A 13,181-nucleotide genomic window follows, 5' to 3' on the forward strand; every position below is an offset into this window, starting at 1 on the left:
GGGGGAGGTGGCTCCTCAGGCCTGCGGCCCCGCGGCCGAGCTGGGCCTCAGCCTGGAGCTGTGGGGCCCTGGCTGCTCCCGGTGGGGGAGCTGCGTCCTTTCCTCAGGTAGCTGGGTCTCCACGCGTCTGCCCTGCAGCGCGACATCCCAGTAACCGGAGCCCTCGGCCCAGCCCCGGGGAGGCAGTTCAGAAACCCCCTGCGGCCACCTGGCCTCCTGCAGGTTCCCAGGAGCAAACCGAGACTTGTCTGGGCGAGTGGGTTTGGAATTAGAAAAGCTATAATAGGTAAGCTAGGGATGGAGGAGCACTGAGTCACGTTGGTTCGCAAATCACTAGTTAGGTCGTTTTCTCCTTAAAAATTGAGGATGGGAGGGGTTAAAACAGAATCAGCTGATGCTATTTTAACAAATTTCAGCATCTGTTTTTTGATCTGAGGCAGTTGTTGAACAATGAGGGAAAAGGTTTAGATTTTGTGTAAAAAAGGTGCCAGGTCCTTACACCAAACCATCACAAGAAAGCAGAGAAACATTCTGTCTTCCACCCTTACGGAGAAGGACAGATTTCTCAAGAGCATAGAAATACATTGGCAGGAGCTGTGAAAGTGAGTTGTGCTGAGCAAGGACCATCTGAGGAGTCTTACATTATACACAGTAATGCATTTGAGAAGATAACAAACATTTTTCAGGTAAATGAGTTACGAACAATAATTAATAATAAATAATAAGTAAAAGGTGGGTTGGTGCTTCTTTGTTGTCTATGTAAATATAAGACTAATGGCAACTGATCAGTGTTCATTTAGATGTGTTCCTTATTTCACACAGACTTCCTTTTTTGTCTTACAGAGTGAGGTTCCATACACCAGTCAATTATGAACATACAAAACTGTTGATGCCATGATGAACATTTCTTGATTCAGATGACATTCATCTTTCCACAGATGGTTGGTTATTTGCACCTGTTGTGCTTATTGTGTTTTGCCCCAATAAACTCCCCTTAACGTCGGCGCTTTCAGGGGTTTCAGAAGTGATTTTGAGTGCAGTTGGGGATTTTGGCCTTCCAGTTTTTAAAACTAAAATAATGCTGCTCTTCTTACGAGTCTTTGATTTGACCAGCTTTCTTCTTTTTTAACCCATCCTTTGGATTTATAATCCATCTGTAAAAGCAGGGAATGAATTGTGCCGTATGCTTAATAGGAATAGTACAAAGCTTGTTAGGACAAATGCAGTTCTTTATAAGCAGTTGTTTTTTTCTTAGATACATTGAACAAATCCTAAATGATACGGTCTGCACTTCGGAAGATTGGAATAAGGTGTCAGTTCCCTCTTGTTTCTCATGAAAGCGATGAAAGGATAACAGAACGCATTTTCTGGTAGTTTTTCCGTGTAACAACAGAGGGAGCTCTTACAGCAGCCGAGGGGAGAAGCCTTTTGGCTCTGCGTGAGCCGCAGTCAACACTGAGAAGCGGTGCTGAGGATTATTTTCCTGCTTTTTATTATTCTGTTTTCTTTATTTGACCCTTTTAATATGTCTGTGTGAGAGCGTGTGCATGTTTGTATTTTGTGTAACTGAAAATGTGTTATCGGTCTAGAAGGAAGTTGGTCTATTGTACTCTGGAATCGCATGGTAATGGTATGCGTGTACTTTCTATCATATCTGTCCTCTAGTATAGTGCTGGAGGGAGATACTGCTTCGAGTTTAGGCATGATCTTAGTGGATCATCATTCTGAGGGAGCTGAACAAAGGGCATTGTGCAGTGTACACATCCCTTGATGCCTTGGTCTTTTTTCCTGATAGGCCAGAAGGCTTGCACCATGACAGTCACAGTACAAGTTAGATCATCAAGGTAATATAACAAAGCCTGCCAAACTACAAAAAAAAACCAAAAACAAAACCAAAAAAACCCCAACACCGTTAGTGCTTAAAGAAGTTATAATACTATTTTATTGCATTCTTGTCTTTGTGAGATGGTGTTTTTTTTATGTTCCTCAAGCAAGTTTTATGGGAGAGAAGGAGCTGGCTGTAACTTAGATTGCTTTTTGCATGCTTTAATAACAAAACTCTTACATGATGTGAGAGTTAGGTTTTCTGAAGTTATTCAAAGCAAAATTTTGTGATACAGCTTTCACCAAATGCAAATTACAGGTAGAGGGTTATCAGTATAATAGAGTTTGTCTTGATAAACAGATGAATGATAAAGATATTGGTAAGGGTTTATATTGATAAGAGTCTGTAGGACCTTTTAGGGAAAATTAAGATAATACATTTAAAATTTTTTTTTCTTGTTGTTTTTCAGGTTCTTCCTATTACTTCTCCTTTTTCTGTATCCCTGTGGCTCAATTATCCTCATACTTAAATCACAGAATGTTAGGGAGCAATCTTTCACTGGCAGAGGATTAATGATATTAGCATGGTGACTTAATATAGTAAATGTGGTCTATTTCTATCCTTCTGTAAGCCCACTGAAATCCATGAGTCCCACAAGGGAGGTCTGGCCTTATGCCTTTTCCCTCACTGCATTTATGAGACTCTGAGCCTCCCTTTTGTTTTTGAAAGCTGTACCTACAGTCATCTGCTTTCATCATTGCTGAAGCCATTACTCAAAAAGAGCTATTGAAGAGGCAGCACTGGGTGGACCTGACCAATTAACCAAGCTCTCCCAAGCACAATTACTTATGTCCAACGTGTATTAACATTGTTTTGATGGATGGTTTTGAAATTTTCAGATACATTGAGAAATCCTCATAGCTGTAACCCAAATCGATTGAATTTTGCTCTCTAGTCACAGTGCTCTGGAATTCTTTCATTAAAACTTCTTGCTGAATTTAGTAAACTGTAAATTCTAGTCTGTGCTCTGCTCCAGTGATACTCACTGACTTCTGCTGCATAGGTGGAAGTGGAAGTAAGTTATCTCAGAAGGTAACAGAGCAAAAACCAAAATATTAGTTTCTGAGCTTTTCTGGCTGGGTTCTGTTGTGCTTAAACTCCAGTTGTTACCTCTTTTATGCTCAAAAAAATTAGTATAGTTCAAAAACTAAATTAAAAAGTGTGATGCACATAGTACAGGGGATAGAATTAGCAAGCAAGCAGCTGCTGCTAAGCTAGAGTACATTAATTTTGGATGAAGCTCACATGGATATAAAATTTGCAAGGTCAAGTCATTTTCCAGTAACTCTCCATTAACCCTTAGTGTAACTGAAACCTCTAAATAACTATGCTTCTACTTCAGAAATAAAAGCTATATAATAATAAAAATCAGAGTAAAATGCTATAGTAGAGACACTCACTTAGGTCTGCAATCCCTGATAGTTTTTGTTTAATTTTGACAAGACTGGTCCTAACATCTGTTAAGAGGTATCAACACAGATGATTCCATTCTTTATGTTCAAAGTGATACTTTGCTCAAATGCAGGAAAAACTGCCCAGCCCTCCATTCTGCAATCAGCAGAGCAGCAAGTAGTCAATTACACTAATTTTGTCCATAAACCATCACTGGAGGGAAGAAGCAACCCATAGTGTTTCATATACTGTAGGAACACAAAACCTTATAAGCAGACTGCTATTTTTTAAAAAAACAAAGGGAATTTTTTTTTCAATAAAATAGTATTAGAAAAGCAATCTCTGCTGGATATCTTGCAGAGATTATTATTTCTTTTAGAGCAATAGCATGGGGACTACATTCTCATTTTACCAGATATTGTTCAAATGCCAAGAGACAGACAGAAAAGATGAAAAGAAAGTGAAGTACAAATCCTGAAGGGAATCTGGAAAGGTCATTGATAGATGTTTTTGTTCTGGTTACTTTTCTGAATTATAAAACATACAATAGAAAGAGCAAACAGAGAGAGGGACACATAATAATCTGAAATTTCTAGAGCAGACTATTCTGATTCTATAAATTAATACTAGTTAATTTGTACCTCTGAGTTATATATAGGACTAGAATTATGGTGTAACAAATGTGGCTGTGAATGTAATCTGGGTGTGTGGATAAGCTAAACAACTACTTGTTTACCAGTCTTAAGCATTAGGTTATCTTATTCATACTTGAACAGAAATATAAGGTGGCTACAAAGTCCCCAGCACCTAGTAAGGAGGTGACACCCAACTTGAGACACCTAACTCAGCTGAACTGTTAATTTCCTGAAGCTGCTGCCACTGCCATTGTGCATGGCAGGGTCAGAAGGCAGCACAGTTGCTAATAGCACACAACTAGACCAGGACCCTCTCCCTGCTCCCCTCCTCAGCTGCAGTTGCTCAGGCAACAAGATCGTTCAGCAGCAGACAGGCACAGAAGGAAACTGTAAGGTGTGGGAGGAGAGAGATTTTCCAGCGGCTACAGAAAGGGTCGAGGAAAGAGAGAGGAGATTATTGGTACATGTCTTGGAGAAGGTATTTGCCCTTGTATAGACAATGGAGAGAGGATGCCAGATGCTGCTTCAAAGGACTTCAGTTAAGCTTCTTTCTAAATTTCCCATTTGGAGTAGCTTATTTGCCTCTCCTGTTTTTTTTGAAAGAGGTGAGCAGATGGAATGAGGCATCTGGTGCTGGATAATGTGAATATCCCCCGTATGCTGGAAGAGCATTCATAAAGAGTCATTTGGGTGCCTTTTAACCTGTGAACTTGGTATGAGGCACCTGATCTAGTCAAATACAAGCCAAGGTTTGTGTTGGGCCAACAGCAAAGCTGACCAAAGCAAACTGAACTTGGTCAGAGGAGTGATAGGGCCTCTGGCTGCCATTGTCAGTGCTCAGGGCATCTTCTCCCCTTGGCTCTCAGGAAATCTTAGGGCTCTTGCCGTATGAAGGCTTTTGGCAACGGGCTTACCCAGTAGGGGAAGATAGTGTCTATGATCATCCTCCTTCAGAACCAGAGAAAATATTTAAAAAAAAATAATGAAAAAGAAAAGAACAACAATCCCACACAGTTTCCATCAATATTTCTACAAATGCATTTGCAGTGTTGATACTACGTTGTCAAAGCCATTAAAGGTGACAGTTTGATACGGAAATTTCTTTAAACTTAACACTGATGAAAAATAAATGTTTCTTTGTTCTAATTGTAATTTGTTTTAATAGCTATTCCTTTTTATTTCAGCAGTAACAGAATATGAATACTCTGCAGGGTTTACTGCATTCTCTCTTCACAATTCTCATTTCCAATGAATTAATATTGATTGGCCAAACTAACTTTTGTTTTTGTAACATTTTATGGAGGATCCAGGTTTTTCTTCACATACATTTTATTGCTGATCTCCATTAGCTGTTTTGTGCAAAAAAAGCTTTTTTTACATTATATCTGGCACAATCCATATGAAAAAGAAATATTTTGATCTTTAGAAGTTGCATTGCATTCAGAGTTTCTATAGACAACCTGATTTTTCTTAATTGTGATGAATTATATTTTTTGAATCAGCCTGTTTGTTTCCATACTAAGTTTTTGAAAGTTCTGATACAAATTCTTGAAGCAATACCTACAAAAAAATCTTGATCACAACTGTCTAATTAGAACTTCACATGTTGGCCAATATTATTACCTCATTACTTTCCTTGTAGAAAATCTACATGTGTTTTCTCTTGTCATAGACAGTAGATTCTTTGGAGCACTGATTGCCTTTTGTTCTATATATAGTGCCCTGCAAATGAAGTCTTGTTTATGGTGGGGGCTCTTGTGCAGAGTGGTAATAGAATTCACAAGCTTCTCCTGTATATTTTTCCGTTAAAGTAGGTAGAGATGGCAGCAGCAGAATGATGATGTTAACAGACTTAATGCTGTTTAGGCTGCATAGCACTTCCAAACGCTGCATAATGCTGATGGAAGTGGATTTGCCTTTGCTTCAGAACAAATACTTGTTCAAATTTTTACATCTTGCCTTCTCATTTGAAGTCCAGCTTTTGAAAAGTACTGTTTGCTAAATGCCACCTGTATCAGTCATCATAGAGGGAATACTTTGGGATGAGATGCAGTTTAGAATCCATAAGAGGAATAAATAGGTTTGATTAGATCAGGGTAGGATGTGCCAAGTGGAGAGGTGTCAGAAGGGGAAGGAAAGTAAAGAGTCACCTGGAAGTTTAAGTGAAAAACTCAGTAATGAGAGCACTGTGGAAAGAACAGGAGACAAGAGCTGGCAAAAGGTGTGGTGGTTCTGTGCTTGGAATCCAAGGCCCTTAACTGGTGTTTAAGGTCTAATGGCAGAGCATCCAGGATCTCACACTGGTGGGAAGCTGCAGCGTTGTACCATGAATCTGTTTCACATCATTAAGTACATAAGTAGTTGCTTTTGTTTTGCTGCCCTTTTCCTAAGAGGAAGAATGGATGGCTCAAGAACAGGAAGAGCAGGGAGGGAGAGTGTGTTTCATATAGAGAGGAAAAAGCTGGACAGAAAGGAAAGCTGGAAGAGGAAACTCATATCGAAGTGAGAAAGGAGGAAAGATAAGGAGAAAGTTTAAAATTGTTTCCAAACTTTTAGAAGGGAGAAAAACAAAACAGGAGAGAAAGAATAGAAGATACATAAATTTAAGGAAGCACCAGCAATCTTTGAGCTGGGAAAAACAAATAATGCAGATGCTTCTGGGTAAACAGCAGGGAATGCTCAAGAAAGCAACCACAACTTCATAAAAAGAAGATTGAAGACAGGCATATCTTTATGTTTCAGGTAGAAAAGGCTGCCATCCAGTGGCCCTTAAGCTGATGGATGTATAGATTTTAAGCCTTTCATTTTTAATTCCTGTAGAGGCGTCTGTCTTGTAAATTTTTTAGTATTTTATTTTTTTAAATACTTCCTTTTCACTGAGCTTTTCAGGAGACAGAATGTGTGAAATTGTTTACAGTCATACCAGCATTGAAAATAACTGAAATTTCAGAAAAGTTAAACTATTCTGATTATGAGCAGGTGTTTCTTAAGTGTGAATATTATTGAAATGTTATTTGAGGGAGACTATAGTTTTATTCTTTGGGATATTCTAAACTGGATTGGACAGAAGACCAGGAAGGTGACTGGTGATTTACTGACTGTCCTGTGTGTAAACATGAGTGATGCAGAATCGACGTGCTGTGTCACACACAGCTGAACCAGCTTTGCTTTCCCTATCTTTATGTTTCAGGTAGAAAAGGCTGCCATCCAGTGGCCCTTAAGCTGATGGATGTATAGATTTTAAGCCTTTCATTTTTAATTCCTGTAGAGGCGTCTGTCTTGTAAATTTTTTAGTATTTTATTTTTTTAAATACTTCCTTTTCACTGAGCTTTTCAGGAGACAGAATGTGTGAAATTGTTTACAGTCATACCAGCATTGAAAATAACTGAAATTTCAGAAAAGTTAAACTATTCTGATTATGAGCAGGTGTTTCTTAAGTGTGAATATTATTGAAATGTTATTTGAGGGAGACTATAGTTTTATTCTTTGGGATATTCTAAACTGGATTGGACAGAAGACCAGGAAGGTGACTGGTGATTTACTGACTGTCCTGTGTGTAAACATGAGTGATGCAGAATCGACGTGCTGTGTCACACACAGCTGAACCAGCATTGCTCTCCCTACATTTGCAGCAGGTTTGTGTCTTTAATTAGACTCACAGACAAGTAATGCTGAATCAATTTGAATCCCAACAGTTGTATTCCAGCCTGGGATTTGAAGTGCAATCAGGAACTGGCAGCTGCTCATGGAATATTCGAATAGGGAGGTTATATTCAGAATTTTCCTTCAGCACCAAGTATGGGCATAAATATTCTTATGCATAAGGATGTATGCAACCCTCATTAGTTGCACATGTCTGAGTCCTCTTTACTTACAGTGGTGGTTTTAGTTATGCTTAGGATTGATTCTTCAGCAAAAAAAAAATGTATGACAGGGTTTAAAAGTTCTGCACTTGCTTCTGCTAAGCCCAGCTATTAAAAATACTTCAAATTTCCCTTCAGTGAGCATACTCAATTTGTCTTCATAGCTATGGTTATAGAACCTGTTTGTCTTGTTCATTAGGTAATGTTTCCAAATTGAGTTTTGTCTCATTGGCAGAGAATTTCAGAGCTGAATTTCTTCCTCATTCCAGAGCCTACATGTGGCATGACTTCTGTTTGAAGAGGGACAGCTAACTGGTCTTCTCATTCTAAAGTGCTTCTGGAAATTCCCTCCTTGATTCATACCCTTGTAAATTTAGATTCTGTTTGTCACACATGAATAATGCCTAATTCTATTTAGTCTAATGGGAATATCTGACTCTTAGAGGTGTTTGTTCTGTTGGATTTTTGGATGACAGAGACCTGCAAACAAGTTCTTCCTAGGGCAGTGTGTGGTGCCATTGTCTGCAAAGAGAGAATATATCTAGATTAGGAATAGGCAGGAACTGGAATCTCACATCCCTGTGTTTCTGATTTGCAGGGAAATGGGTATTCATGGTTTTGAGTCCAGATCTTGGCACAATGCATACTTTGAGCTCTTACTAAGAACATGAATCACAGTCCTCACTGCTGGTCAGAATGACCTCAGATGTAGAGCCACATTCATAGTCAAGACCAACATCTTGTGGCTTAGGATCAACTGTTGGCTAAATGTGTGAGGCATGTAATAGGTTGATGACAGGAATATAAATAGAACATAATGTAGGTTTTAGTAGCTTGGACAAAAGTCACATTCAGCTGCTGTGATGAATTGATGGTGGTGGTGGGAAATGTCTGAGCATGGAGATAGGCATTGCTGAATTTTGTCCTCTAGGGCAAGGGTGTAAGAGACAGAGTGGCTGGCTAAAGTTCACGAACCTGTCATGGAAGACCACGGTGCTCCCTGAAGTTTCTCCACCCATGGGAGGAGTTGTGTCCTGTGCTGGGTGGGAATTCCTGGCCCACCTTCAGCTGCCATGAGTGGGAGTGGAGAAGGACTAGCAAGATGTGTGCTCCAGACTTTTTCTGGAAGTTGTGGGTGAACATACTTCCACTTCTGGAAGAGGGGGTGTCTTTTGAAAGGAAATATTCAACTTTGATCTGGACTGATGTCATTAGGTGTCGATAATTAATCAAATGCCGGCAGATGGCGCCCAAGAATATGAAGTGCCGAGGCCAGAGGCACTGGGACCTGGCGGCACTCGCTTACGGGGATTACCTGAACGTTTTTCTACATGCCGCTCTTAAGCTCCACATAGTGTATCTCCCTAAATTAATTGGTACCACAAGAAGTAATGCACCAAATCGACTACCACCCATTGCTACGTGTAAGAACTGAAACTGTCTGGAGGCTGGTTGCGGCAAGAAGTGGCTCTGCAGTGCTGGTGGCTGGCGAAGAGAAGCACTGCAGGATTCCAAAGGATAATGCTCGTGACAGGAGGAAAAGAATCCCTTGTTCCAGATGTGGCTTCACTTCAAAAGTAGTGACTTGTCTGAAACAAATGCATATGGTAAATAAAACCCTCATAAAGTCTTGAAGAAGGTCAGTTAATTGCAAATAAAGAATTGATTGTGTAGGTGTAATGATGATGGTATGTCAGGAATTAATTTTTTTGCTTAGTTATCCCTTGCAACATATATTTAAGCATTTCTTTACTGTCATAAATATTGGAGAGAATATGATGGGACACCCAGATGTGGGAGCTTTCCTTCCTCTCAGCACTCAGGTTAAACACACAGAGGGATTAAAAATGGATTAGCTAAGCATTCTTGAGGGAGCAGAGAACCCTGGGAACAGAGCTCTGGCCTATTAATTGTGATGGATGCAAAAAGCTGTCTGGCCCTTTTCTGGTTTGGAGAAGCACAGTATTTAGATTACCTTTTATCTGATTTACAGCTTTCTTCTTGTTGGTTGGGTTTTTTTCCTCCTAGTCTTTCTTTTTAACTGTTTCAGGGTATCCCATGTGTCTTCACAGTTCTATTCAGATGTCCTTTCCATGATGTATACCATGAGCTTTAAAATGTCAGTAGGACTAGAAAATTGTGACCTATAAATTAATACTAAAATCCTTGTGTAATGCAAATTTGTTAGGATACAAAATTTTCCTTTTAGGCAATTTATTCTCTAGGGCAGTGCTCTCTGCCGGATAATTTCAGAACTTCATTGATGAATTAAATGAGAAGAAAGTGAGGCCATGACATGTATATGCTTTTCTGTTCTTGTGTATTTTCTAGATGAGGGGTGTGGAGGACAGTCAGAGCATGTAATTATTATGTGTTAATTAGTGTCCTAAAGCTATATTTAATTAAACCTTTAATAGGAAAATATTACTGGGAAATCAAATCCTCTTTATGAAGCAGGGCTGTTGCTTTGTGGCCTCGCTAGAAACCAATGGCCTTGACAGCTTGCACCATCCAATGCCACTTATATTTCTGTGGGGAAAGATAAGAACATGGGTAACGAAGGGCAAAATGTCAGTGTCACAATTTTAGCGGCTGAATCTATTCTGTCTGTCTCCTGCCAAATAGCCTATTAAGCCTTTTAGCATTATGCTGTCTGTGACACTAGGAGTTGGTCCTATTTATACTAATAGCTTTACTGCAAGAGAGTAGCATGAATACCCTTCATTAGTCCTACAGATAAAATCCTGTGCAGTAGATGGAACAGAAGTTGCTTAAATCATGTTGTTCTTGATGTATTGTAGCTTGTAATGTGTAAATTATCTGTGTATGTTTAATATATAGCATAAATCAAGTATCATTGTTTTATTGAAGTTCCATGCTAGATTGAAGGTAAAAAACTAGTTTGGCTTCTCTAAGTACAAATATTGTTAGAGGCCTAAGAGTTACAGTATTGCTTAGAAGCAGATCTCAAAGACTTCTATCTTACTCAGTTGGGACTCTGAGTTCCTGTGAAATTGCAGAGTGCAAGATACTGTAGGAATCTGCTTGAAAAGCTTAAGCAGACAGTGAACTCTTATTCATGTTAAGAGGCCACACTGCACTGATTCAGAAAAACAATCAAGCAAAAAGAAGTCAGAGTAGTGTGTGTAGAGTGTGTGTAGTCTGTAAATGTTTAAGTGGAATTAAAAGATAAAAGGAAGCAGTAAACCATCTCAGATACTATGCAAAGTGTTGCAACTCACTGTGCATACCTGGAAGAAAAACCTTGTAAGATACTCTCTTTGAGTAGCAGATGTTTTTGGAGGAACTGGAAGAGGCATTCTGCTGCATAGGTTTTATTATATTATTCCATAAACAAAGTCAAACCTCAGCTTCAGTAAGGCAGACCTGTGTTCTAGATTAATAGAACAATGAAATATAAAATAAATAACCAGAAACAACGTGTTCATGAGTGAGCAGAGAGGGAAATTTGCCCTGATTTGCCTATGTAAATTTAGTTCATCCCTCCTGTGTACATGGGTTGTTAGATAGCCTTTAATCAGATAATCACATACTGTGAGAAACAGCTGAGCATAACCACATTGTGATTTCTCTTGTCCACACTTGTGATATCATACTATGCAACGGTTTACATTCCCATACATTTATTTCATGCATTTCTCCTCTCTTTAGCTTCATCTCAAAATAATTCAATGAAAGCTTTTCCCTGTAAAGATCTGTTGGTCAGTATGTTTGCTTTCAACTTGACTGAGGTTGTAACTGCTGCAAATCTGTGTGTTTTAAGCATTATGAAAGAGTTGAAGGTATGTTTCTTATTCATAGTCTAGTTTCTCATACGCAGTTGGTATTCTGATGCAGTGTTTGCAGAGGTACTGCTGTGCTTTGTTTGCACATCCATCTTGTGATATCTTTCTAGTTAAATGAAGTTTTCCTTTGTCAGGCTTTCAAGTCACCAGATGCTAAAGAGCCTGGCTGAGAGGCCTAAGCTGATAGAAGATTTTGTCCCCAAAGCTGCTGTTTGGGGAAACATAATAAATTCCTGGTCCCCATATGCTACTATACTGGACAAGAATTGATCTTCTGCCATTCTTACGAGGGAAGCAGGGTTTGCGAATGTGAGCTGTTTCTGTCACTAAGATGGATGTGTTCATTTCTGCAGGGCTTTTGTACACAGCTACCAGTTAGTCTGATATTACTTACAGGCTTTGATTTTATCTAGAATGAACTGATTGTGGTATTTCCAAGGGGAAAACAAGCAAACAACAAAAGCAGCAGAAGAGATAAATTCAATGTTCTAGCATACTCTTTAAGGAAAGAAGATATGCAAATTCCTTTGTATTTCTTTATATGAGACTGTAGTTACAGCATGCTACAGCTGGCTGCTTCTTCACTCAGCCTTTTGCTCCATGATGGGCCCCACAGTACAATCTCAAAATACGTGTAGTATTGCTGTACAGTCTGTTCGTGTATCACATATGCATTGGGTTTGGTTTTCGTTGTCAGAACAGTAAGTTTTCTTCTCACACTGAAGGCTTCTTCATTTAGGTTTTACTGAGAAGAAATCTCAGAGCTCCTACTTAAAGGCTTGAAGAAAGCCTTCTTGCTGAGGCTCTAATATTTCCTGTTAGGTAATTAAGGTTATTGTAACACATTACTTGAGGGGCATACAAGAGAACAGACTTCATCTGATATTCCAAAATAAATGCTGACACAGTTTTTCAGTTAAAAAAAGTTTGCCAGAATATTTTAGAAACTAACAATTATATGCTAATATTTCTAGACTAACAGGAATAGAAATTAGAATTAATGAGTTCTCTGCAGGTACATCTGTCACATATTTAATGATATGAAGCATATTTCATGCTCACAGCACTCTGCAAACGTTATGCAACCTTTTTAGTAGCTCTCTGCAGTAAATACCAATTTTGATTTGCTGCTAGAGAAAATGAAACTTGGTTTCCAGGCATGACACTCTGAAGTGCTAAGTGTGTCTCCACCTGAAGTCAGTGTTGCTGGGACTATCTGTAAAAAGCTGTGCCCCAGTGGCCTTGATGACATCCTTGTGACTGACCTTGTCTAAAAATTATTAACAATTTAGAAGCTCTGGCTGCCATAGTGCTGTGTTGCCTGGTTGGGTGCATCAGTTGGCAGTTGCTGAAGCCTTGAATACAGACAAGCAGCTGTTTCCAAACATACCTGTTGAGCTGCTCATGCCTCCTGGGATAAAGATGGAGATAAATGCTAAATAAATATATTTGCTTACAGAACAAAGTTTTAACCTGGAACTACACTGTCAGTTTTTTGGTGGATGAAAATTAAGTGACCTGATTTGTCTCCATTGCCATTCTCCCCTGTGTAAATTAAGAATAATAATTGCACCAGTCTTAGAAGAAAATGGAAGATTA

General features: G+C 39.1%; 2 protein-coding genes across 2 annotated transcripts in view; one reads left to right on the top strand and one right to left on the bottom strand.

Annotated features, from left to right (window-relative positions):
- RPS27A (ribosomal protein S27a) overlaps positions 1 to 4,856 on the bottom strand; it is a 7,045-nt gene extending 2,189 nt beyond the window's left edge. The window contains exons 1-2 of the mRNA XM_010004917.1: positions 4,827 to 4,856; positions 22 to 291 (exon numbers count right to left, since the gene is read on the bottom strand). Coding sequence (XP_010003219.1) covers positions 22 to 291; positions 4,827 to 4,856 — 300 coding nt within the window. The remainder of the gene's footprint in view (positions 1 to 21; positions 292 to 4,826) is intronic.
- A 4,163-nt stretch (positions 4,857 to 9,019) lies between these two features.
- RTN4 (reticulon 4) overlaps positions 9,020 to 13,181 on the top strand; it is a 56,954-nt gene continuing 52,792 nt past the window's right edge. Inside the window, exon 1 of the mRNA XM_010004928.1 lies at positions 9,020 to 9,200. Within this exon, the coding sequence (XP_010003230.1) occupies positions 9,020 to 9,200 (181 nt within the window). The remainder of the gene's footprint in view (positions 9,201 to 13,181) is intronic.

Source organism: Chaetura pelagica, unplaced genomic scaffold (assembly GCF_000747805.2).
Source record: "Chaetura pelagica isolate M959 unplaced genomic scaffold, ChaPel_1.0 scaffold171, whole genome shotgun sequence".
NCBI lineage: Eukaryota > Metazoa > Chordata > Aves > Apodiformes > Apodidae > Chaetura > Chaetura pelagica.